Consider the following 26121-nt stretch of genomic DNA (forward strand, 5'->3'; position numbering starts at 1 on the left):
TATAGGCCAATGTGGCCCTGGCTGGCTACTCGAGCCCAACAAATCATCTGCTGGTCGTGAGACAGTAGACTAGAGGGATGGGAAGAGGCAAGAATGAGCTCCCTTGAGGCCTGCTTAAACCCACTCTGTAAACGAGGAGAGATGTTTTAATTAGGAACCAAGTTAACGCACATCTTATTAAAATCACTTTAATGAATAGCTTAGCGGTCTATATGAGTCTGAGATGAAAGTGCTGTTGCTATACGGGCCTAGTGTACACTCACCGCGAACCATCTCAAGCACTGTACAGATAGATACACAGTACTTGACTGTTGGAATTCAAAGCACCCATTTGATGCTGGTGTTAGTTTTTCTTTCCATCTCATCGGATTAATCTGTTTCCATTTGACCATTATGCCAGGCGTTTAGGAGTGACTGGTGCTGACACCTTACAGGCTCTAGTCTAGTCTATAGCATCAGTGAATATGACTTCAACAGACTATGCCACTGAGTAGTTGCAGGGAAGGGAAGCTGCCTGCTGTTAGACTTTACTCTTTGGTCCACTTCATTTTGACAGTGTAAAAAGGGACCCTTAAGGCCCTTGCAGACTGGACGGCGGAAAAACGTATTTTGGGGGTGTTTATTTGTAAACGTGGTTACATGGTTAAAATGTAAAGAAAATACCATTAGTATTAGTATTATTATTTATCTTAATTGCAGATTACTATGAAAACTTGCAAAACCCATCAATCGTTCGGTCGGTCACGCCTCCATAATCCATATATGGTTGCCAGTCTATTATGCCTTGTGACGTCACGCCTTGTGACGTCACACCTACAATCCCTGTCATGCCATGGAGATCCCGGATGTCATCAATATTAAGCCCATATATGGGAATGTCGTGAGTCACGCCTTGTGACATCACACCTCGTGACACGCTCTATATATGGAGACACGCTATATATGGCCATGAACCCTGGCCAAAGCTGTTGATCCCATGCCATAAGCGACAGCACTCGCCAATCCCTTTTATGCCCTATATGGAGAGCCCTGATGGGAATGTCAATATATGGCCATATTGTGACAGTCTCATGATAACCAGTGTGGTTGCCGCGACGCGAGTCACACTACCAAGTTGTTACATCATGATACTGTATGTGGAGCTGACTATCATCACCTGGATCTCCATATATGAAGATCACGACACTGATCTCATCAAACCCTGCATGGATAGCCATACATGGTTTGACATACTAGATTAGCAACTCTACCTCTGACCTCACTGACACCAGATTAATAGTTTAACTCCTGCTTCTCAACTGTGCCTTAAGAAGCTCTATTGTTTCAGCTTCTCACCCTCAGAGCGTCTTACTGGTATTACAAGCCTTCCTTTCAGATATTTATATATTCCTCAAACAAACCTTCCGCATTCTTGGTGGATTTTGAAGGACTAAATGCTTATTTCCTGTTCGTAGTGGGTAATTTGTACATGCACAAGCCTCGGTGCTTGGAGATGTCTTTGACTGATCTTTTGATTTATACAACCCTTGTATTACATATATACTATTAAATATATTGGGTGCACCAGCTGGGTTTTGCAAATGTACATACAGGCTACATTCTTATTATGTACATCTACAGTAGACACAGTAAACTCCATAGCGTTGATTTAAGGCTTGATTTTTAGTGTATTTTATGGAATTGTGTTTTCTGTATTTGCTTTAGGTTGGAGAACCTTGGTGTTACATTTGTCATGAATGCACATCTGCACCTGATGACAAGGGGAAAAAAGGCCTATGCCAATTGTCTTGTCCATACACATGTCAACTTGAGTGACACCATGTCCCATCTGCAGGACATTCTGGTAATTAATCTGCTCTTATTACAAAAATGCTGCATATTAATATTTCATGTAAAATATTCTATATTATTTTTAATATTTTTCTTCTACATGAGTTAGTGAATATAGTCAGCCTCTGGTAATAGCTTCCTGAAGGACTTAATTGATAATGTAGTCAAATGTCTTTCAAATTAAGCTCATAAAGTGTCCATTATCACACGTTATGTTCAAAATATGTTAGACCAAAAATGAAATATATTAGTGACAGGATAATTAAGGCAACCCTCATGTACTAAAATGTGTGAAAAATGTGATTCAAACAAAAAAATAATTGCATGTAAAACTGACAGGTTTTTCAATTACACAATCCATTACACTTCACTAAGTAAGAATCTTTAAGTTGATCCATACCTGAGAAACCATGTGTGTGAACAAAAACACTTCTGCCTCCAAACAATATACAACTTTATAGTTGTCATTGTCTTTTGCACAGGACAACAATACAAAAGATGCACAAGCCAGTAAAAGTAAACAATTTCATAGAAGTTTAACGGTCCACAGAGCTTATAGCCTGGTATTCTCTTGAATATCCCATCTCAATATACAAGCCTAATTGTTTTCCACTCCTTGTTTACATAAATACAAATTGCTGTAGGGAGGGAAGGGAGAGCCGGATGGTCTAGACTGAGAGCACACTAAGACGGAGCTTGAGAATTAATAACATTTTGTGGCAGATAATTACTTATCAATTAAAGCTGTTATCCTGCCTAATTAGGCAACGTTCATTAAATTCAGCTAATTTAAACCTTAATCAAAGTTAGCAGGGCCTGACACCATGGATAAGTGGCAGAGCGCCACCCAGTGGCATCGTAGGTCATTTGTGAACAACTAATTGCTCATACTCATACTGTATAGGGTAGGCTGAACTGAATTATTTTATGCATTGATTTTCAAACATTTTCCCTTCAAGGATCCCCAAATTGATACATGCTATAGGCCACGGGCACGGACCCCCATTTGAACAGATTTTGTGCCAGAGAGAGAGAGAGAGAGAGAGAGAGAGAGAGAGAGAGAGAGAGAGAGAGAGAGAGAGAGAGAAAGAAAGAAAGAAAGAAAGAAAGAAAGAAAGAAAGAAAGAAAGAAAGAAAGAAAGAAAGAAAGGCATCTATTAATAGTTACACTGTCTATCAATTTAACAGAGGCCAACAGGCAACAACCCCTTAGTAGGCTAATGCAGCATTGTTCTAGATCTAACGTAGGTTAGCCTATGGCCTTTTCACCATAATTCTAGAACCTTAATTCAAAACGTGTTGTGTGCAATTGAAAACAAAGCACTCGCTTCTAGGGGCGCCTCTCACTTGGAATGACTTAATTAATATTGGCTCTTGTTTAGTCTAGTTAATGAATGAGTGAATTATGCACCTCGGGGACACCGCCTCCCCAATCGGTTTAAATTATTCCCCCCGACATTGTCCTCCAATTTCCCCACTCTGATCCTGCGCTGATGGGGTTCCTGTCACGAACCAGACCGCCCTCGACACACACACACACACACACACACACACACACACACACACACAGCGCGCGCGGTCTGTCCCGCTGTCTCCATCTGTCTGCCTTTGTCCTGCCTGGTGTATTTTAGCTCATTGTCTCCTGCACGTTTATTGACTCCTTTTTAATTCGGCGCTTCTGTTGGACCTCGCGCCGTCCGCGCAGGGTGGCAATATCTTCCATCCCATTAACTCGTTTGAGAGGCGAAGCTGGTTAAACAAAGGCGCCCCCCCTCTTCTCTCTCTCGCTCTCTTTCTCTCTCTCTCTCTCTTCCCCCTCACGTAGGCCAGGAGTCCTGTGGGCCAGGAGGGATCCGTATTTGCATTAAAAGCCCACACCGTGAAATTTAGCTATAATTGCAAAATGGGGGTGCCGTGTATGTAAAATAGGAACATGTGTGGAGTGTGAATCACGTTAGACTTCGTTTGTGATATGCTAACGCGGAATGTATGGTGACAGATTGCAATTATCCCGTTATTGTAATTGTCAAAGTCAATTCGGCGGAATGAATGCAATCCGGGTGCAGCAGCCTACCCCATTGCAGAGCCATGCAGGGCAGGGTGGCCTGCTGATTTTTCGATTTTCTAGACATGACATTCTAGATTAATTTGACAAGACAAGACAAAATAAGTTGTTAATTTAAAGTGATAGTAGTAGGCTATTAATAAGTGAGTAGGCCTATGCCCATTTCCTATCATCAATTGAAAAGTATAGGCCTATAGACAATATGCTAATTGGTTTGGAATTGGTAGGGACGCAGAGGCAACTTTCAATTTCTGCAGGAAGTCATTGATGTCGCTTTGTTCAAGCTGACTGACTTGCGCACTGCACTGCTGCACTTTTTGGTTAGAAGTTAACAAGAAATAAAAGGCCTGCCCACTCCCAGTCCCAGATGACCTGCGTTCACACATTTTTATGTTTTGTTATTGTTAATATTATCTTCAGTAGATGATTGCACTTGAAATTTAAACACTTCGCCAACCGTGGCAACCTATTGGCTAATTTTCATTGCTTTTTATGTTTAGGCCTTAATTAGGCTACCACCTCACCTCAGGGTAGAGTCCAAAGTTTAATTAATTAATTTATCCAATCATATAATTAGAATAACATGTTCAAAATATAAAGTTGCAATATTGTCTGTAGCCTATAAAATGTTGGTAATGTAGGCCACTTTGTTATGGTAGGCCTATAGTAGGCATAGGCTATGGCCTCTAGATCTAGATCATAGGCTAATTGATAAAACCTGTAGCCAATCAGTCACCCCAGTCGGGTATCATTTGGATGGATATTTCAATTACGTCCCTCCAAGAGAAACAAGACACAAGTGAAGCTACGTTTCGGCAAACTTGAGCTGTAGCCAGGTTACGTAATGGAGCTCTGCCGCCCCATATTGGTGAATTGAATTCAGTGCAGTGTGCACACACACACACACACACACACACACACACACACACACACACACACACACACACACACATTTATTTAGGCCCTATTTATTTATTATAGGCCTATATATATTTAGCCTACTATTTTTTTTAATGATTGACAGATAGTAGGCTAGCCTATGAAGTGTGTTACTTTCAGTTTGTTGTTTAATTAAGCTCCTCGCCTCACCTGTTATCAATGTCGTACGGTCCACGGCCAGTAGGCTACGGAACACTCAGTCACTCACCGCAGGTGCGACGAGTTGATGCGCACCTGTGCATCTCTGGAGCACATCAACTTGTTCACCTCACAAACAGCACGGGGCGTAAAACGCCGGCTGTGATTTTCTGACGATGGCTGAAGCACGGAGGGTGACGATCACCACGTTGTCCTGCAATGCTGTTTTTGTTCCAAATCCATTCACAGCTGCTCCCGAGAAGCCAACTTCCCCCACCAAAGGAAACCCAAGTTCAGAAAAGTCCGATAAAAGTGAAGTTAGTGAACCGACCATTAGATGCGTCATCTCGTTATTGGACTCGGATGGACGCGAGTTTCCTGAGTTCAACTACGCCGAACTCATTGACAAAAAGGTAGGCCTGCCGATTATTAGTCCAGGCATTTTATGCAAACATGCCATGGGATCCGATCACATAACCAGAGTAGGCGGTAACTGGATAACTCACCCCTTTTCCACCTCGGAGTCAAAAGTGCGGACATCCCACCCCGAAATTCCGGATAACTCACTGGTCATGTGTCGCCCGAAAGTCCGGACATGTCTTTCGGTATGAGATATCCAATAGTCCCCCAAAAACTGTGTGTGACGGAGAGAGCGCAATAGGGGGAATTAAGTCTTTCCATTTCACTTTATCCTCATTCAGGATGTATTTAAGACACAATCAGTTTGTTTTTGTTGCAATTAGTGTGAGCCTGAGGTCAAGTGACATTATACTGGACTAATATATCCTCACTGCAAGGGTCTGAACTTGAAGACGATATAGATCTATTTAGGCTATTGTACATTTCATTTGACTCAGGACTGAACTGCATAATACAATGATTGCGTATCTGCTAATGTTTACCGTAAACTGCACTAATTACATATACCTCAGCATTTTATGCTCAGGACTTATTTGAAGCCAGTAGCCTAGTAGCTAGCTCCTTTCGGAACCCTACGTTAAAGTTTCTGACATTTTGATGACTTTATGTAGGGTTCCTTCTCACCGGATTCAAGCGACATGGGATGCAATCTGATTTCCCCTGACTTACCCCAGTGCTGCGGTGTGGGTGTCACGCTGACATATTCCAAAAGAAGCATATGGACGCTATAGGATACAACGAACCCTCTCACCCCCCCCCCGAACGGCACAGAAGCCGTTAAGTATTTTTAATGTTTGTACGACCGTTTTGGCAGCTCTGAAATTCTCTCTTGTTGACATCCCATTGTACCGCCTCCAGCATCTCGGTTGGCTAGCAGCGCCTCCCTACGCGCCTCGTAGGCGCAGCTAGCCAACCGTAGGCGCAGCTAGCCAACCGAGATGTCAACAAGGAGGGACCGAAGAGAGAATTTCAGAGCTGCCAAAGCGGTCGTACAAACATTAAAAATACTTAACGGCTTCTGAGCCGTTCGCGGGGGGGGTCAGATGGTTCGTTGTCTCCTATAGCGTTCATATGCTTCGTTTGGAATATGTCAGCGTGACACCCACACCGCAGCACAGGGCTAAGTCAGGGGAAATCAGATTGCATCCCATGTCGCTTGAATCCGGTGAGACCGGACCCTACGTGGTAGGTCCAAAGGAGCTCAACCCGGGGGGTCCGGAGACGGGCTACCTAGTAGCCTACATGTGCTTGTGCCCCCAGCTCCTGGAACAATTTGCCCCTAGCCCCTACACAAGAGCTGACCACCATTCTATTGATACAAATATATATATATCTATATATATAGATATATATAGATAGACAGACTATAAGAATGTTTATTCAAGACTAATTCCATCTCCTTGGCCTTTAGTGACAGCTGACTGAATGTTTTTCCTTTACTGCTGGTAATGTTTTTATTTTGCTTTTTTCATTGTTATTTTGTGATAGACAGATAGATAGATGGTCATGTTAAATGTGCTCTACAAATGTAAACATTGAGTTGAGGGCACATGCTTAACCATACAGAATTGGCCCGCATGTTTCTAATTATATCTACTTTATTTTAGAGTGGGCCTATTTTGGAACAAGCCAAAATCCAACCAAACATATGGGAAGAAGTCGGAGACCAAGATGACATGGTTGCTATTGCAAAGAAGTTTGAGGAAAAATATGTAAGTACTGTAGGTATGTGCAGTAACCCTCTTGTCACAGACCCCTAGCCTACCGTTTGTAGCCAATCCACAGTTTACATTTAGTCAGTTATAAGACTTTTGGGATATTGATTTGAAGTTGTAGTTAACAGTACATGAGGAGAGAGACCATGGTTCTCTCCATTCTGGGGGCCCTTTGTGGCCCTCAGCGGCCTCTGCTGTTTCTGGGACTTTGATCCATTGTTAAACTTAATCAGTATGGCTACAAATGGTTTGCAGTGTCATATGTGTGTAATATAATTTGTCATTGCAGGGTGGCACAAATAAATCAAAAAATGACTTTAGGACACGCGCTCAGGACCTGGTTGACATTGGATATGGCTACGATGACGAAGACTCCTTCATAGACAACGCTGAGGCAGTGAGTTCAGAATACTGGAGTAGAGAAGTCATACATTTTGAACCATGGTAGATAAATGTAATCTCTGACATCTCCATTTTGGAGATGTCAGAGATTACATGTTAACATGTTTGAGCGGTGGGCACACCATCTCCAACATGTAGCTTTGTGTCCCGCTGTCTGTAGGTGAGAAAGTGGAGCTGTTGAGCTTCACACTGTGCACAGGTGCATGATGGGAAGCTGGGTTTTTAGTGTAACCAGCCAGTGTCTGTCTGTAAATGGAGGATCTACAAACTTGCAACATGTTGTGAGGTTGTAGATCTGCTATTTTCATATAAAAATAGAATGGAAAGTGGTTTGGGGGTTAACCTACACTTAATACAATGACATGGTACCTTTTATAGTTCTACTGGCAGTTTGATAAAATATTGTCACTGTGCATCCTTACAGTACCGTTTGCCATGGGGATTATGTAATAAGTCGTGGAATTGTATAATGGATGTATTGCCATCAAATTGACTGTACCTCCAAGAGGAATACATTGATTTGTGGCACTACGTGAGCTTTCTAGTGCTGTGGTTACCAACCCTGCTCATGTAGGCTAGATGTATACATCTGAATCAGTTTCACATGAAACGTGGATCACGTGTCTATCATTTAGACTTCTGCTTCCCCTTGCTTTTCTCCCACCTGTAGCATTCTGTTTTTCCATTTGACGGTCCACCAGTAGCCCATAAACGTATCCTAATTAGTATAGGGCTTTTCAATTACACTGAAAACCTGTTTTGTTTTTATCTCTAACCCATTCCTGCTGGCCTCTACAGTATGATGAATTTGTTCCAGCCTCGCTCACAACCAAATATGGGGGCTTCTACGTCAACTCGGGTCTACTGCAGTTCCGGCAGGCCTCTGAAACAGAATCTGATGACTTCACAGATGAAGCGAGAAAACTCAGTACTGCTCATGTATGCCACTTAAGACAATATCTTAAAAGAATGTGGTAGTTTGTCAGTCTTAAGTACTTAATTTTGAGTACATTGTACTCTACTCGAGGTATAACAAAAATAAATTTACATTTCTAGAAACGTAAACTAAATGGAGGGCCAGATAAGGTCAAGAAGAAGCAACGAAGCAATGAGTCAGAAATTGGGCAGATGATAACCACAGATGGGGTACAGGGGTAAGATTAACAATATAGACTATAATCTTCAATTTTTTATTTTACAATATATCTTTTTTTTTGGTGTGACAGAAATGTATGAATGATTTAATTCCATTAAATAACCAATCTTTTTGTCTGTTTTAATCTCATAGTCCACTTGAAATTGGAGTCAAGAGACAGGTAAAGAAGAAAAAGGCTGCAGCCCCCCTGAGTGTCACAAACGTACTGAAGAAGATTCAAAGGGAGAAAGAGAGGGAAATGCTGAGAGCGAAAGAGGCGGAAATACTGAACAAATCACAAGAGAACCAAGAGACCATACCCGTCACCAGCAAACCTCTGTGCCCTGCAGAAGCAGGTGGGGGCTCAGGATTGTCCGATCCTCTCCTTAACTTAATTGGATCGACCAATGACAATGCACTCATCCAAGCAGCCAATACCTTTGATTTGGACATGGATATTGATCTGGACTCATTGTTGGATGCCACTGAAGAGAATTTACAGCCCATATCTCTGCTTCAGCCTGCCATGGAGGCTTCACTCATCTTTCCTTCCCAAATTGAGACAGAGGTCCAGATCCAGTCTGCCGTTTTACCTCAGCCCCAATCCCAGACGAAAGCTGATACCCCATCTAAGTCTCAGTCCGAACAAACTCTCCTCCTGCCAGAGGTCAAGGCCAACTCCATACACCAGTTTGTTCCTCTGCCAGAGGGGCTTCCTCCACGACTGGAAACCACAATTGGAGAATTTACTGAGGTGAGACGATGCCTTTGGACTGGAGGTTGTCTTAGTTGGTAGAAGTGTGTAATCTGTTTGCTGAAGGGAACGGCACAGCCTGCTTGTGAAAAGGCAGTTTTTGAGGGGCACTACTAGCCCCTCCTATGTCCAGCTTTTAGTGTGTGTGCACAGACCTTGTCCTACACAAACATTAAATTCCCATTGACAATGGATGGACAATTTTACGTTGGTGTACACACAAACATTGCGTAACACAAACATTGACGAAGGTGAGAACGCAAATTGTGATTGGCCGGAAAGAGATGATATATGATCGTGTATGATAAGGCTGCCCCTCACTTCACACGGGTGTGATTTTTAATATAAATTGCAAATTGTGATTGGCCGGTTTGATTGGGTGGGAGATTGGTTGTATGATATATATATATATATATGATGACATAAGATAAGAGTGCCCCTCACTTCACACGGCTGTGATTTTTACTTGCGCAAGCAGAGCACGCAAGTACTGCGACCGGCTGGGTATGTATGTTGGTGTTGTCCACCGGCCAATAAGGGACCACCATTCTTGATGATGTAACTAAGGTACGTTTGGTGATTGGCTGGGTATATGTATGTGTGTCAGGGTAAGAATGGTGGTCCCTTATTGGCTGATGATGGTGACAGGAGTGTATTTTGTGCAAAACTAATGCTTGGAATGGATTCAGAATCATGAACTCCCTAGTTTGACATGTCACATGCTACTTAAAGCAAAAGGAAAGTTTGACATTTTTGCCTGCCATAGGATGTTAATGGTAGGGTCACAACAAACCCCTATAAAAATAATTACCAATAGTGACAGCTGGTCAGCAAGAGGTTTCATGAATATATTTATATAGACAATATTGTAGGCCAATAAAAAAAAGACTATATACTAAATTTCCCACCCATCCACCTCGACTGCCGGACTAGTAGCAGTACTTGCATGCTCTGCTTGTGCAGCCTACTTGTATGCAAGGTGCAAGTTGGCACCTCGACAGAGTGCATTTCTAGTTTTGTTTTCAAAGTTAAACTCAGGATTTTACTCAGTACTGATTTTCTTCATAAACTTTTTTTTCCCCCAGGCGGCCAAAAAAAGAGAGGGCGAGTCTAAACTCAAGTTCTTCACTCCTGAAATTAACATAATTCTCCTGGAGTAAGTAACAGCATAATACAAAGCATAATGATATTTTCTAGACTATACTTTGTGAATATAGCTAGCACATGAGTACATATTTCAGGTTGCTGACTGGCTGTGTTTTGACCCAGTGTTGAGTTGCAGTGTCGTGAGCTGGGTGGTCAGGTGCGCTCCCAGGTATACACACACCTGTCATTTCTAGTGCCCTGCAGTAAAGACACACTCCTCCAACGTGTCAAAAAACTATTGCACTCACATACGGTTAGTGTGTCTTTAAGATCAGGTTGTAATTGAACATTCTAGTAATGATTACTGACCATATGGTACGTGTCATGGTTGAGTTAATTATGGAAGTCAAATTCCTAGTACTGTATGCAAATGTGTCTGACAATAAAGGTGTTTGTATGATTTGTTTTTAGGAGGATCCAATGCTGCAACTGAGTCATGCCATTGGCAGAGATTTGCCGGAGCAGATTGCACGTTTCAATGACAATTACCAGGCACATGCACAGGCCAAGTCTTCAAAGTATGTTCAACAAAACTTCTCTCGTCATAACTTGGCGAGGAATAACTTGTTTGCCGTTTTTAGTAAGTGAGGCACCATTTTCGCCTATTGTGGTTTCATGCTAACTACAATCTAGTGCTATTCATTTATAATATCGATCACATGAACGCAGTCTTACCATCTGAGGATACAGTTTGGATGAAATCTAGCTGTGTCCATTACTCAATTTCCAATTCAGATGTAGGTCAGGACAGTGGAGGATGTTGGTCCTGAGGACAGAATCCCCTCTGTAAGCGTTATCTAATTAAAAGCATAAATCAATATTCTCAATAAATAAAAGCAGAAGGGGGGCTCAAGGGAACCTCTGCTCTAGCTGATAAGTCTGTGTAATGTCAAAGTCTGTATAATGTCTGCACTTCCACTTAGGTCTGGGTTTGATACATCACCAAACATCTTTCACTGCTAATATCTCCATTGCAGAGCAATGGAGGAGGGGAAGGAGAAAGAAGGGAGTGGGAAAGTTGGCTCAGAGGATGAGGGGGAGGAGAGAAGTGAGAAGAGGTACCCTCGGAAAATATTCAGATGGACAGAGGACGTCAGGTCAGTCATCGGATTGAGCATTATATGAGCTGATAAAATGTCTTCTAATCATTATTAGACCCTCTTATTATCTATTATCTAGATTATAATTTATACATGCGTTGTTGACTTGAAAATAAATATATATATTTTTTGAGCAACCTGTGAAAATTAGACATCTGTGCATGGATAGGAAATGTCTATGCCAAGTGGTGACAGCGAAGATGGAGAGATACGAAAAGGAAAGGCTTGAGTGCCAAGACATGGACGAGTACCTCAAGACCTTCCTTGACGATGAGGTCAAACACCTATGGCCTAAAGGATGGATGCCGCCCAAGTATGTGATACAAAAATACTATTTTCACTGATTGACGCTTCTTAATCTTTAACATAATAGTGGTCTATATCACCAACTTTACATGTATGCATTCCTCCTTGTTTAAATACTTGTATGAATGCTTAATTTTCTTAGGACGCTGCTGAAAGAAAGCAAGAAAATTTTGCTTTCGCTGGCTTCATTACCGTGAGTACAAATAGAAATTAGTTTTCACTGTCCCCAGCTCCACTGAAGGCTGAAGCACACTCCAAAACATTCCTGGGCTTCCTTAGAGATTGTGACATTTGTTATCAGTGTTGGTTTTAAGCAACTGAAAACACTTTTCCCCTTCTGTGATTTTAGATCTTAATTGTCATTTAACTTCTAAAAATAGTGTAAAATAGTTTTTGTTGGTATATCACAAAACCTTACATTTAATATTTTCTTTTTCTAATGCAGTATGAAGAAGACCAAGTCAGAGAGAAAGTCATTAGTCAGTGATTCTTGTGCTCTAATGGGAGCTCCAGCACCAAAGGAACTCTCCCTGGAAGAGGACGGCCTCATGTTCATTAATGCAGAGGACAAGGAGTCCGGTCACATGAAAATGGTGGATGTTAAAAAGGAAGAAAGGAGGGGAGTGGCGGTTGGCTGTCCATCACTTGTGGAAACAGAAAAGACACCTTGTGTTGGCATATCTACACCTGATTCTGAGTCTCCTTCGTCCTTGGATTTGCTCGCTGAGCAAGCACTGGCCAGGCAACAACTTACCAGAGACTCCCAGGAACTTTTATCAGCGGCCATTTCATCGGAAACATGTAGTCAATCAGTCCAGCAGTGGCCCCATGATGTGGCCTGTAAAAGTTCCCCTCTACTTCCTTTGTCTGCCCAGTGCAATCCAGTAGGACCCAAAGGAGACCTTCATTGCAAGACTGCCAAGCAGAAATCTCAAAGATTATCTGGACATGGAAAGGCAAGAAAATCGCAGGCTGCATCTGATGATATCGCTACATTGGATGTTATCCACAAGTGACCTGCCTGCACTTCTTTGGATGCTGTCCATGTATTAAAGCCCCAGGTACTCTCTGGTTTTAATAACCACTCGCCTCATATTTATAATACATTTATCCCATTTGATATTCATCTGTTAGACGTAGTGTTACCCTATTGGCCTGAATATAAGACTACATTTATTTTTTCCAATGGCAATATCCTAAAAAACGGGGTCGATTCAATGTTCTTTTTCCCACAAATGAGTCTTGAAAAAATGTGTCTTATATTCGGCACAATACGGTATGTTTTTGTGAAAACACGTTTTTTGTTAAATGGTTAAAGCTCTATATTCTAGTATAATCATTGCTACAGTATTTAATCCATAACAACCGTCTAACTCTTTAATAAACAGAAAATACTTTTTCAGGTGCTTTGCCAATTTCAGCCAATATGAAGAGATTAACCAATTATCAGCCTCAGTTTGATAGTGTTCCAGTTTAAAAAGTCTGCTTTCTTTGTCTTGTTTCATAAATTCCAATTTCACTTGTTTATCTATACATCTATTAGTTCTCTCTCCTAATGGATAACATTGGTATTCCAACCTGAACATGCATTTTCTCTTGACAAAATAATAATCACTTAATCTATCTTTAAAACACTTCTATGGCCATTGTAATGTTTACTCTAGGTTTTTTTTTTTTATGTTCAGTTTCCCCAGTTTGCCCATCCTATAAGCTCATTCATGTTAACCATGTTGGACCCACTGAAAACGCATTCCTGCTTCTGGCGGTCTCCTCATGCATTAGAAGGATATTATATTGGTCAGCAGAATCAGGAACATGTGTTCACTGATTCTTAACATGAAACGTGAAAGGGCTTATATAGGAGGGGGCGTGTCTGTGTGCTCTTGAATATCTAATTATTGAATCAAGCAACTAAAACATTTTACGTGCATATAAAAGCCAGAGTAGACTTTGAAATTACCCATCTTGTTTTAAAGTGAAATGAAGCAAAACATAATTTCAAAACCTAAAAGTTTTGTGGCACTGAATTTTTTATTAACTAGTGGCAGAACTCTAAACTTAGAGTTAAGGGCAACAGGTGTTGTAAAAGTGACATCTAGTGGTTGAATGTTGTATATTGCTCATTTTTGAGTGGTGCACTGCAAACCACTCCAACAACTGGCTTTGTACCCGTGTACCCGTGTTTGTTCGTACCAAAAAAACGAGCATGGTAGCTATGGTTAGCAACCAAAAAAACGAGCATGGTTGCTATGGTTAGTATGTGACGTAATAAATGTGTAGTTGCACCACTCGGTTCACACGGGTGTGATTTTTTTTTTATTCCACAAGCAGTGTAATAATAATTATTATTATTATTAATTATGTATTATTATTATCTAGTGGTTGAATGTTGTATATTGCTCATTTTTTAATTCCACAAGCAGTGTAGTGTGTTTAAATGGTGCATTTTAGGTCTCATTCACACCTAATACTTTGGTAGACTCGATGCGAATGGGCGGAGAAGTTGCGATTCATGGTGATACAGGAGTATTTATTTAATGGTTTGTGTGTAACAAATGTCTTTCTTTTGTCTTTAGATGGGTGCAGCATTCTTTGAAAAGGACTGGACATCACAGGGAAGCAGAGTATTGCAAAGCGCGAGCACTGTAATTCATGTTACATCATTGCAACAATGTCAACTAAATTATTATGATCTGTGTATTATAACTGCATTACAGAAGGATGATCTATTGATAATGTCTTCTGACTTGGTGATGCTGAGAATACTGTGTGGATGGAACTGTATGCCAAGCTCATTAGTGCTTATTTGTTCAGTGTGGGTTAATTTTCAGTAACTTATTTGCACTTGCAGTATAAAATTATATATATGTATATTGGTCTCTTAGATTTGACCGTAATGCTGTCGGAGGTCTTGGAAGCACAATGAGATGTTTTTTTTTTAATCAATTGGTGCCTTGTCATAATATGTTTGGAAACAGAACTGGGATTTGGCTGTGTATTCTGTTATGGCTCTTAGTATTCTTCTGGCAAAGAGGAACAGGATATTCAAGAAACATGTATGCTGAAAAATGTAAAATAATTTAAATAAAGATATTGCATAATCATGCTTCCTTTGTTTTTAGTTTGGGATAATGAACAGCAAGGTGGGTCATTGAGAAATAAGCCTGGACAAAAGTGTTTTATAATGCTCAGTAGCCACCTCACAGCTAATTATCCAAATTATTAATTTGACAATGTATAACAAATTGTCTTAATTTATTTAAAGAGGCTTGCTTCCACTAAATGGTCCATTAGATTCTACAGTTGCTACAGGTCTTGTGAGCTGATTGATCAGCTATTGAGCACATCGACAGTCTTAAGAAACCACAGACTGCAGCAGAATGCAGTGACCAATCACAATTGTGCATTCAACCAAGCTGTGTAGTAAGATGTTGGTAATAAGCAACTGGCCATTTTAGCAGTGTACTTTGCCTCAGCAATGTGTAGTAATTGACCCCTCAACTGACATTTTGATGGGTAAATAGCAATGCAACTTGAATTGTGGTTGTTTCATTAACACTTTAGGTGTTCGTGTTACTGTAGGCTATGACAGCATCAACTGCTCAATACTGGCTCACAAAAGCTTAAAACACCCACGATTAGCATAATGATATTGTCTTAATGTGCGTTTAGTTTAACCCTGCATACAATGTAGCCTAATATGTCTCCCTATAAATGCATCATAAGTTATGATCAGGACAGATGTTGACTTGATTTGGTATTCTGTACTGTATATTGCATACTGCCAAAATAGATAATCAGGGGATTTTCTTCAGGGGGTATACAACCCTTTGACCACAGTAAAATAAGTAGGCTAAAATCAGGAGAAATTTCAATTCAGTGTTGGCAGGTAATGGTATTATTGTACTGTTGAAGGCAAAATGAACATTTGCCAATGTTGTGCAGAAAATGTTTATTTATACGATATAAAATATAATTAGGGGGGAAAAGAAAATGAAAACGGTGCTTTGTATGAACTTTCCATTAATACAACTGTCAAACTAAATATTGGATACAGTTGTGTACAGTGAGGTGCATGACATTGAACGGTTTCCTGAACTTAATAATGTCAAACTATTGTGCAACAAATGTTACTGATATACAAGAAATATATATTTTAGAAAATGCATATTAAAATTGGCCACCTTGACTCATGGGACCAATTTGTCAAATTCCAAAATGCAGCCTGTAGCTGTTAGACTTCAGATGCTCTGAACGGTTAAAGTAACAAATGGATGAATTGACATAATTTGCTAAATGAGTAACATAATTTAGGCATCATATATTAAAATGGGCATAAAGCAGGGCTGGCCGGCTGTAAGCTTAATACTTACATCTATAAACGTGTCTTTCTTGATGTCCTAAAAATCAATTCAGGAGAGAACCCATACCTGTGTAGAAAACGTTATTGAAACTTTCTCTTTATTTTTCTTTAAAAAAATACATGTGGGAAGTATATCCAATGTCAAAGATGATGTTATGTTAGGCGTCATTAGTGAACATTTTCAGCGAAACCCCCCTTCCTCTCTTAGTAAATAATGGTAATAATTAAATGCAATGCACAAAAGTATCGGGGAGGGGGAGAGAAATTATGGGAGTGAGGAAGCTGACTAGGATACAGGAGAGATTGTATATCATAGAACATAATGATGAATCTATGACAAAAGGTTCTTGGATCAAGGATCCCAATTCACAACAGCAGGAGTTATCCAAACACCAAAGGAAGTCCAGTCACAGCTTTCATTTAGTAGGCTAACTGTAGTCTCACAGCCAATATATTAACTGAATAAGGACAGCCACAAGGAAAATCCCACAATCATTTGAAGTACCTACAGAGAGACAGTGGGAGGGAGAGAGAGATACTTAATTCAATTAAAAACAAAATACTGTTCATGGTGCTTACACTTTAGTTACCTTTGGAGTTTTTTTTTAAAAATATATATAATTTTTATCCCACGATTTTGTAATCCATTTTTTCGCCCAGTGTCAATTATCTAATGTAATCCTGGGCGCTACACTTCCTCTGCCAACCTGGGGGGCAGCGGACTGACCTCATGCTTCCAAGCTGCTTCTTTTCACCTGACGGGAGAGTTTCACCGGCCGGGCTTAGCGCGTGGAAGGAACACGTTATTAATTTCCGACCAGTTCCTTTCCCCTCCATCAGGCGCCCGGCTGGCCAGGGGGAGTTTTTCATCACTATATTCATGTTGAATTCAGAACGTAACCACTTAACCACGTATTTTACATTTTTTTAAATCTACAAGCTTACAACATGTCATCTGTCGTCTAGTTTACATAATGAATTATACCTTATTGCTGCTCTTCAATGCTTCAGATTATTGAGGTTCATTCTCATTCTCACTACAGTATGTTAAACCACTGACCTTTGGCAGTGAGGACCTCCACGTCCAATGTGAAGTCAAACTTCCCAAGAGCTCCCTGTGCTGAGACTGTGTACTTCCCAGCATGCTCTCCGTTTGAATGTGTGGGCGGGACAACCACCTGTCCATCCCTGTGCCAGGTGACTGATGGGCTGGGGTTTCCTCTCACCTCGCAGGTGAGTTCATCTCCTTCTCTAACCTGGAGCTTTTCTGGGCATAGGAACTGGGGACCAACTTGAGGAAGTGGTGGAATCAGATGGGGGAGAAATAAATGCAACAAGTTCATACAGAAACAATATACAAAATACACATTTCAAGAAAGTGCAATTAAATTGAAGGGAGAACCCCCAAGGTAGAGGGAGAAAGAGGGGAACAATGCAATAGAAAGTCCATTCAATATCAGTTTAAGTCTACAACAAGCTAGAATCCAAGAGAGCTTAATGTTACGGTCAGACTCACAGTAGACGGTGGCTGTGAGGTGGTTTGATTTCACCACAGGAGGCGGCTGGGGTCCGTCTGGTCCAAGGTCCAGCTTGGCTTCACACCAGTACACGGCCCCATCGTCTTCTATACTGGAGGTGAGGTTCAGAAAGAAGGTCTCACTCACTGGTGTCTTCTGAACTCTGTTACTGGACTGTGGAGGAGCCAGTGCTTTCTGCCCTCTGTAGAAGGTCACAGTGAGGTTCTCAACAGGAGCGACATCCTGGACCTGACACTGCAGGCTGTACTGCTGAGCCTCAAGCTCTGGTCCAATGTGGTTTACATAACTGATGGACACACTGTCTGGAGGCTCTGGGACGCATGCACACACACGCACACACACACACACGCACGCACGCACGCACGCACGCACGCACGCACGCACGCACGCACGCACGCACGCACGCACGCCCGCTCGCACACACACACACACACACACACACACACACACACACACACACACACACACACACACACACACACACACACACAGTGGGGTGTTAGTACAGACTAGAGACATAAAATATTCTAATTGACATCAACACGTCAGTAAAATCAAAGCATTGACTCACTGTAGACAGTTAGATCTAGTTGAGTGACACACTGTCCTGAATGGTCATTGAGTCTAAAGCATGTGGGACGCACGCTCCACTCTTTCATAGTTTTCACCGTCCACACCAGAAATGGGACCATCATATCCCCCTACAGTGGATGTACAAAGGCCACAAATCAGGAAGAAACAAAACACTTAAAATACAGGTACACATTTACAAGTATTATAAGATCTGCTCACAGATTCATAATGAGACTAGTAGTAAGAATGATAATTATCATATTGTTTGTCTTCTTTAACGGTTTTACAAACAGAGGATATGATGTTATTATCCAAAGTGCCTTGGACTCTGCATGGCTTGTTTGTCTTCTTTAACTATATATGTTTGACTTACAGTTTTGAATTTCAACTAATGTACATCTGACACTGTTGGTTTTGTGAAAGGTAGATTTTAGCAATGGGATGGGGATGGGCATTTTGAGGAGGAGTAAGAGGAGTCAAATAAAAATAGCAAATTAAATTAAATATACAAGGGGCTCGATCAGTTCATTAAAACCTTGAATCTCTAATTGATACAGGACAATACCTGAGTATGACATAACATGTTTATTCTGCATCACCCAGGGCTCAAACTCACAACCTTAATGACAAAGCGAAAGGCTCTACCTTCTGAGCTACTGCTACCCAAATCTGAATGTGAGTAAGATATAGTATCCATGTAATCAAGCAACTTAATATTGGAGAGTTGCATGGGCAGCTCAGTGTTTCTGGCTACAACTTTTGTGGAGGACAGCCTGACAATGCAGTGTACTGTAGATATAGCATTATGTGGGAGGACATAGGTTTAATTAGTGTTTAATTCCTGCTCACTTAGGCCTACGTTTTGGTGAAAGTTGCAACGTGAGTGGCATGTACGTACGCATGGTTTGTTATAAATTTCCAAAGAAGTTTGAAATGGGTGGACTAATAAGCCAAATCAGAGTTAGCTACAGGTATTGTTGTAATGTACATACAGCATTAGTTATTACTCATATCAGATATAGATGTTTGTAGCATGACCTATTGACCCCTGCAGATCATTGGGGTCATTCACAGTGAGCAGTCAAACACACACACACACACACACACACACACACACACACACACACACACACACACACACACACACACACACACACACACACACACACACACACACACACACACACACACACACAGAGCATCGCTCAGTTCACACGTTGGTGTGATTCTTTTCTGTCAATACCACAATTTGTTTGAATTGTGTCATATACATCTTCTCACTTACCTCAATAGACGCATCTATTAACTCTGGAACTTCCCAGCCTATATAAATAAAATCCGTTCCCATTATGGAGCAGTTAGCTGACACTGGATCACCATACCTAATAAAAAAAATACATCTTTTAATGTTTTTACTGTATGCTCATTCTAAAATACTGATAATTCCCCTGAAATTGAGATTGTATGACTGTTGAAGTATTTTTTCACCATACCTGACCACCAAACTGGGAGGTGTGATGCTGAGAGGGCATTGCTCGTCTTGGGTACTAATGAGAGGAGCGGTGGGGGACGGGGTAGTGAAGGAGGGGGAGGCTAGAGATGTGTGTATGGTTGGGTTGGGGGAAGGAAGCAGTAAGTGAGGGGATGTGGTCACTGAGGAATATGATGTCAGGGAGGAGGAAACAGTAGAAAGAGACATTTAATACCATAAGGAAGCACATTCAATCAAGCCTTAATGGATGACTTGTACTGTTTTCTTTTTAGTTTTTCTTTTTTTACATAATATAGTTGTGCAAGAATTTGTATTTAGAAACATTGACATGCAAAGTCTTTTGGGTCAAAAACCATCCACCTTCTACGTATCTTACGATTTGCAGATATAGTTAACATCAGTATTAAATATGATCTATCTTTTCAGTTCTATCATAATAATTGATGAAATAATAAAATAAAGAGATAATACATTTGTCTTACGATACTTTTTTTCATTTAAAAAAAATTAATAAAATTCTGTCATGAAATGTGTGTGTTCATACAGTGACCAGATACCAACATACATCAACTGGACCACTTTAGACTGGAGAGAACAAATTAACCCATGACTTAGCATCCCTATTCTGGGGAAATCATTCGGAACTGGGTGACTGTATTTTCTGTTATTGTGGGGAAAGCTTTCGCGGGAAAATAGCCAATTGACAGGCTCACAACGAGACCCAAGGTGTCAGAGAAAGCTTTCCCCACATGTTGATGCTGGGTTTAAGTGGTTAAATATTTGATACATCTTGTCCTCACGGGACATGAACGATAGTGCACAGATGGGTGTGCACTATCGTTCATGTCCTCACAGGACATGAACGATGCACAGATGGGTGTGCACTTGAAAGGGCGTTCGCGTCTTAGGCTATCATGTGTGTGTTTATCCTGCCGCTTGCACTGTATGCTGATCTGTGATTTCTGTGTTTGTCTTTTTAGATCATGGGGGTGAGAGGTCAATGATGGTTTTCCAGGTCATAGAATAACACTGCATTTAGCTGATCTATTATGAACCATTGTGTCCCAGGCCGGCGCACTGAATACACCCAGTGCGTTCCTCTCAGGAAGGAAGGACACCCTGCCCAACTCGACTCGCTCTTCTTTTCTATGACCATTGTTCCACGGAATCCCGAGGTTGTTCCCCTGGCTATCGGATGATCTCACTGATGTTAGTTCATAATTGGTGTACGTGTGCACTGTGCACGTGTGTTGCTCAGCTAGACGATCTACATGCTCACAACGTGACACTTTCATACGATGAAGTATAGATAAGGCTTCAGTGTGTGTGTGTGTGTGTCATTGTCACGTCACTATCATGGTCAGTATCATATCAGTATCATCATGGGCTGTATCATGTCAGTATCATGTCAGTATCATGTCAGTATCATAACTCAAATCTGTAATTTCTGAATACTATCTTGTAGAAATTACAGTTATAAATGGTTCATTGTTATAATTGCAGGATAGATCACATTCTTCCAATATGCGATATCACTGATTATTTAACAACAAAAAAAGGCTAAGAGAGAACAGGATAAAGACTAATAGTTTAGAATCTGAATCTGTGATCACAACAGCACACACGCGCGCACACACACACACACACACACACACACACACACACACACACACACACACACACACACACACACACACACACACACACACACACACACACACACACACACTCATTCATTTCAACGGCATACTCAACTGTCATTCACTCACCTGGTTTAAGGAGGGGGAAAATAAATAGAAGTCTCGTCCATTCAGATACACTCATCCTTTATTTGCTGTCCTACTAGAGGTTGACCCTCTCTAGTCTGTCTTTCCCAAACAATAAATTAAAGAAAGAAAAAAAGACTAGGACTGACTGACTGTGACTGCCTACTACTTCTGACAAATCTGGGCAACTAAGGGCTGAAGTGTGCAAGTCTCAGTATGTGTGTGGGGGTGTGTGTATTTTATATGTGTGTCTTTAGTTGATTTCAGGCATCCCCTCTGTTCTGGCCTCTGAAATCCACCCTGGGCGTTCTCTATTGGTATATCAAGACGGGAAGGAAGGGAGGGTCAAGAATACGGCACTTGAGCACTGTAGGCAGGCAGGGAGGCAGGGAGGCACACGCACCCCTCCCACACACACACACACACACACACACACACACAGAAAACACAGATGGGTCACGGTGGAACTGGGTTACCGTTAAAGGGAAGGGAGTATTGGTCCAGACCAGGACATGAGACTTAGGAAAGATTATGTCATTATGGAAAAGCTGTCATTTGTCTAAACGCTCCATTTGACAGTGATGAACGTTCACATTTCTGAATCCAATAATGTCCAAGATAAGATAAGCATAATTGACTTACAACTGAAAGAGTTAATCAGAAAACACAAGGAATAATCCTTTAGCCTTTTTGGGTTACAACAGCCGGTGCTGTGAATATAATTTGTATATTTGAGAAAAAATGGTATCCCCTGCACTGCATGCTTTTTCACCATACTGATCTTGAAATGGTCCGGGGGGAGCACACATCCCACAAACTTCCTAGCAAACCAATTGATGTTTGAATAAATAAAGCTTGTTGAGACAATAGAATGGTGGGTCTCAAAGCTAGTCCCACAGTCGGCGATCTTCCACTTTTCTGTCAAGGAAGCTCTGTTGCTTTGTTTTTCTCTTCGTTTTCTTCAGTGAACTTTGGTAACCCCAATGTTTGGAAAGAACGCTGATGGGTAGACAGTTCGGCACCATTCGTTCATCATTCAACTCAATAGATTTCCTCATTGACATCCAGGTTGAATGTGCCTTTACACATGGACATACAGAGGACAAAACGGCGATATTTATACAAACGTACACAGTAAAACCCTTTCTAAAACTTTTTTTTTTTACAAAAAAAAAGAACACTGAGGCTTTTATTGTGTAGTAAAATGTATAATTAAGTTGTAACTGACATGCATGTCTATGTATGTATGTACGGTATGTAGGCTATGTACGTGTTATGTATGTTTGTATTGAAAATGTGTCAGCCATTTATGTACAATAAGAAGCCTTCTAAAGCACAAGATACAGAGCACCTTTTTTGACAGTGTCACAAAGTGCTTAACACTATACAAACAACAGTGTTACATAACAATCAATAACAATCAAACAGCAATAAAATGACATTATCAAGGGAATTAAAAGCAAACATTGGTTATCGGTTTAAAAAGGCTTTCCTATAAAAGTGGGTCTTTAATTTAAATTAAAAATTTAGTTTTAAAAATAGCCAAGGAGCTAATAGACCTCAGGTCAGATGGCAGGCTGTTCCAGAGCCTGGGAGCCCTGCTTGAAAAGGCCCTATCCCCCTTTGTCACCATTTTAGTTCTAGGCACCTCTAGTAGGGCTAAGGTAGAGGACCTTATTTGGCGGACAGGCTGGTGGGGTTTAATAAGATCCGCTAGGTATTGCGGTGCCAGGCCATTCTGAGCTTTAAAAGTCAGTATTAAAATCTTAAAATCAATTCTAAAATGTACAGGGAGCCAGTGTAGTGAGGCCAGTACCGGGGTGATATGTTCAGATTTCCTTGTTCCACTCCAGTGATGAGTCTTGCTGCTGCGTTCTGTATTAACTGTAGGCGGTGTATGGATCCTTTGCTGAGTGATGAATAGAGGGCGTTACAGTAGTCCAAACGGGATGAAATGAGTGCATTGACAACTTTATGAAGGTTAGGGGTGAAAAGGACTGGTCGGATTCTGTAGATGTTGCGTAAAAAAGAAAACAAGTGTGAACCATGGATTTAACCTGGGCCTCAAGACAGAGGTCAGAGTCCAGTAGTACACCCAGATTTTTCGCTACTGGTGTGACATTTGCTGACAAGGAGTCGAGACAGTTTTGTAGGTGGGTTCTGGAGGTGAGAGGGCCAAATAGGAGAATTTCGGATTTATTAGTGTTAAGTTGTAGGAAGTTTGAAGACATCCAGCTTTGAAGCTCAGCTAGGCAGGCATTAAGGGATGATAGACAGTTGGGGTTGGAGGTGTTGAGTGGCATGTAAATTTGGGTATCATCTGCGTAGCAGTGGAAATTGATGTTGTGCTTTGGCCTAAGGGGAGCATGTATATGGAAAAGTGTAGTGGACCAAGAATTGAGCCTTGGGGGACACCGTAGATGAGAGGGGCAGAGGTGGAGATGGCATTTCCAATCTCGACAGAGACAGTTCTTGCTGTCAGGTATGATTGTAAGAGCTGGAGCGCAGTGCCACCCAGCCCCACCCATGACTCCAGCCGGCTCAACAGGGTGGGGTGGTCGACTGTGTCGAACGCTGCACTAAGGTCAAGAAGGACTAGTATTGCAGCATCCCCATTATCCAGTGTCATCAACAGGTCATTAGTGACTTTTACTAAGGCTGTCTCGGTACTGTGGAGTGCTTTAAAACCAGATTGGAATTTTTCCAATACATTTTTGCTCGACAGGTGAGCTGAGAGGAAATAACCTTTTAAAAAATTTTGGACATGAAGGACAGTTTGGATTATACTGCGATCATTATGAAATGTGCATATCACGCATTAAATGGAGAATTATCAAGATGTACAACTGCTGCAGATAAAAAAAGCAAAAGTGAAAGCAATTAAAATGTCTATCATATACAGTAGTTCCTATATTTCTACACATTTCATACAGGAAAGCAGTTCTAAATTATTTTTATATAAAATAAATAATGGATAAAAGGAATAGCATAGAATTTGAATGGGGCATTGCAATTGCACTTTGCATTAGGCTATGGAATTCAGCCCAGACTTTGAATTGATTATGTTTTTTTCCTTTTCATTATTTTTAACTCTAGAATAGTAAGCAGGAAGCAGCATTGTCTTACTTGTCAGTACACCCATAAAACTTTTCCTCATGCCATAATAGTGTAGTACCTTTGGAGCCAAAAAGTAATTATCAACATTGGTTGTTATTCATGTAAATCCTTAAACACTATATACTTGAACCGGGGTTGCTCACTCCTTGGCGCCCTTATTTTTTCCCTTTACTCCAAATCTCTTGGTCGAAAATACCGGTAGCTGCATGATCTACAAGCTTGTAAATATGTTTTTGTTCACTTATCATGACATGCCCAAAATAGTGATGAAAGGGTTTAAGTGGTGAATAGTGGCTGCTTTATAGAGAGTAGAGTAGTACCAGTGTTTGACAAAGTACTCAACTCCAGTACTTGGGTCAAAGCATTGATACTCCTGGTCAAATGTTATTCAACTGCAAGTGAAAGTTCCTCTGTCAAATTTGTACTTGAGTTAAAGTACTGGAGTACACAAGTAGGCTTGTGGTGTTTTTTTCAAAAGTAGGCTTATGTGCTTTATAAGATACTTAAGTAGTCTATTCAAAAGTTACAAATTACAAATACATTTTCTGTTTAGCATCAATGCATTGCTGTATTGCAGACGTCTTCCAAAAATATTCAAATATTTCCCAGAAATTGCAGGTCACAATCACAAGGTCATATATCTGCTATTTTCACTATTAAAATAGGGCTTAACTGGTTCATTCAAAGGTACACTTTTCCATTCCTAGAAATGTACTGGAGTCAAAGTACAATAAACATGAATACTGCTGCAGACTTGGTGAGCTTGGCTCGTTCAGGGTTATGTTGTATTTTCAAAACTAGAGTGGCTAGGTGCAGTGGTTGATAGGTACAAAACAGACAAAAGAAAAGAGAGTTTCTGAGCCAGTCTGTATAAACAACTATACATACTTTCACTTTAGTGGTTAATGTGTTACTATTCAATTCATCCAAATTGTGTGTGTGTGTGTGTGTGTGTGTGTGTGTGTGTGTGTGTGTGTGTGTGTGTGTGTGTGTGTGTGTGTGTGTGTGTGTGTGCGCGCGCGCGTGTGGTGTGTGTGTGCGTGCCGTGTACACTGAATGATGTCTTTATGGCCCCTTATTGTTCCTGTTTTTGTTGGAGGTTGAACTTTGAACCATATGTTGCCTTTAAAGCCCAGCCATGAAAACTCTGTCATCCGAGCCACCGGTCAGGTAGTGCATGTAACCGTGGTGATGTGAATTATTCGTGGGGAGGTGGAGCCACCTTACCGGAACAGGTGTCTGTGTAGGGGAAAGTACAGAGTGAGAGATACAAAAAGAAAGAAAGAGAGACAGAGAGAGATTGCGAGAGATGGATGGAGGGA

The 26121-nt window shown here is 41.0% G+C and overlaps 4 protein-coding genes across 6 annotated transcripts in view; 1 reads left to right on the forward strand and 3 right to left on the reverse strand.

Moving 5' to 3' along the window:
• LOC306921429 (homeobox protein unc-4 homolog) overlaps positions 1–5114 on the reverse strand; it is a 25655-nt gene extending 20541 nt beyond the window's left edge. The window contains exons 1-2 of one of the 2 annotated variants that reach the window (XM_079498553.1): positions 4985–5090; positions 1–125 (exon numbers count right to left, since the gene is read on the reverse strand). The exon at positions 1–125 is cut by the window's left edge and continues 52 nt beyond it. The gene's annotated coding sequence lies outside the window, so the exon portion shown is untranslated. Of the gene's footprint in view, positions 126–4984 lie in introns of both variants that reach the window. The other variant, XM_079498554.1, reaches the window with a different exon arrangement.
• LOC306921222 (ATP-dependent RNA helicase SUPV3L1, mitochondrial-like) overlaps positions 1–26121 on the reverse strand; it is a gene marked incomplete at both ends in the record, with an annotated part of 427184 nt that overhangs the window by 123681 nt on the left and 277382 nt on the right. The window lies entirely within an intron of this gene.
• ubn1 (ubinuclein 1) lies at positions 4998–15056 on the forward strand. Its single transcript, XM_079498551.1, has 14 exons — positions 4998–5385; positions 7000–7104; positions 7397–7504; positions 8308–8448; positions 8566–8663; positions 8798–9398; positions 10484–10554; positions 10668–10797; positions 10956–11062; positions 11522–11641; positions 11814–11957; positions 12093–12143; positions 12396–13011; positions 14527–15056. The coding sequence occupies exons 1-13, from the start codon at positions 5149–5151 to the stop codon at positions 12964–12966; spliced, it is 2484 nt and encodes an 827-aa protein (XP_079354677.1). The 5' UTR covers positions 4998–5148; the 3' UTR covers positions 12967–13011; positions 14527–15056.
• On the reverse strand, positions 16404–21891 carry LOC306921436 (intercellular adhesion molecule 1-like). 2 transcript variants are annotated; one of them, XM_079498563.1, is made up of 7 exons: positions 21686–21891; positions 19918–20017; positions 19710–19806; positions 18423–18552; positions 17830–18162; positions 17374–17604; positions 16404–16818 (listed from the first exon to the last, which is right to left on the reverse strand). In XM_079498563.1, the coding sequence occupies exons 1-7, from the start codon at positions 21738–21740 to the stop codon at positions 16754–16756; spliced, it is 1011 nt and encodes a 336-aa protein (XP_079354689.1). In that variant the 5' UTR covers positions 21741–21891; the 3' UTR covers positions 16404–16753. The 2 variants fall into 2 exon arrangements, with proteins under 2 accessions (XP_079354689.1, XP_079354688.1); XM_079498562.1 differs by having other exon boundaries at positions 19918–20077.

This window comes from Electrona antarctica, assembly GCF_951216825.1.
Source record: "Electrona antarctica genome assembly, chromosome: 4".
Taxonomy (NCBI): domain Eukaryota; kingdom Metazoa; phylum Chordata; class Actinopteri; order Myctophiformes; family Myctophidae; genus Electrona; species Electrona antarctica.

Coding starts and splice junctions, on each gene's coding strand:
- ubn1 (XM_079498551.1), top strand. CDS start 5,149: ATGGCTGAAGCACGGAGGGTGACGATCACCACGTTGTCCTGCAATGCT. Junction 5,386..6,999: donor CCGAACTCATTGACAAAAAG/GTAGGCCTGCCG, acceptor ACTTTATTTTAG/AGTGGGCCTATTTTGGAACA. Junction 9,399..10,483: donor CAATTGGAGAATTTACTGAG/GTGAGACGATGC, acceptor TTTTTCCCCCAG/GCGGCCAAAAAAAGAGAGGG.
- LOC306921436 (XM_079498562.1), bottom strand. CDS start 21,740: ATGAGTGTATCTGAATGGACGAGACTTCTATTTATTTTCCCCCTCCTT. Junction 20,078..21,685: donor TTTCCCCCTCCTTAAACCAG/GTGAGTGAATGA, acceptor CATATTCCTCAG/TGACCACATCCCCTCACTTA. Junction 18,163..18,422: donor ACTAGATCTAACTGTCTACA/GTGAGTCAATGC, acceptor CATGCGTCCCAG/AGCCTCCAGACAGTGTGTCC.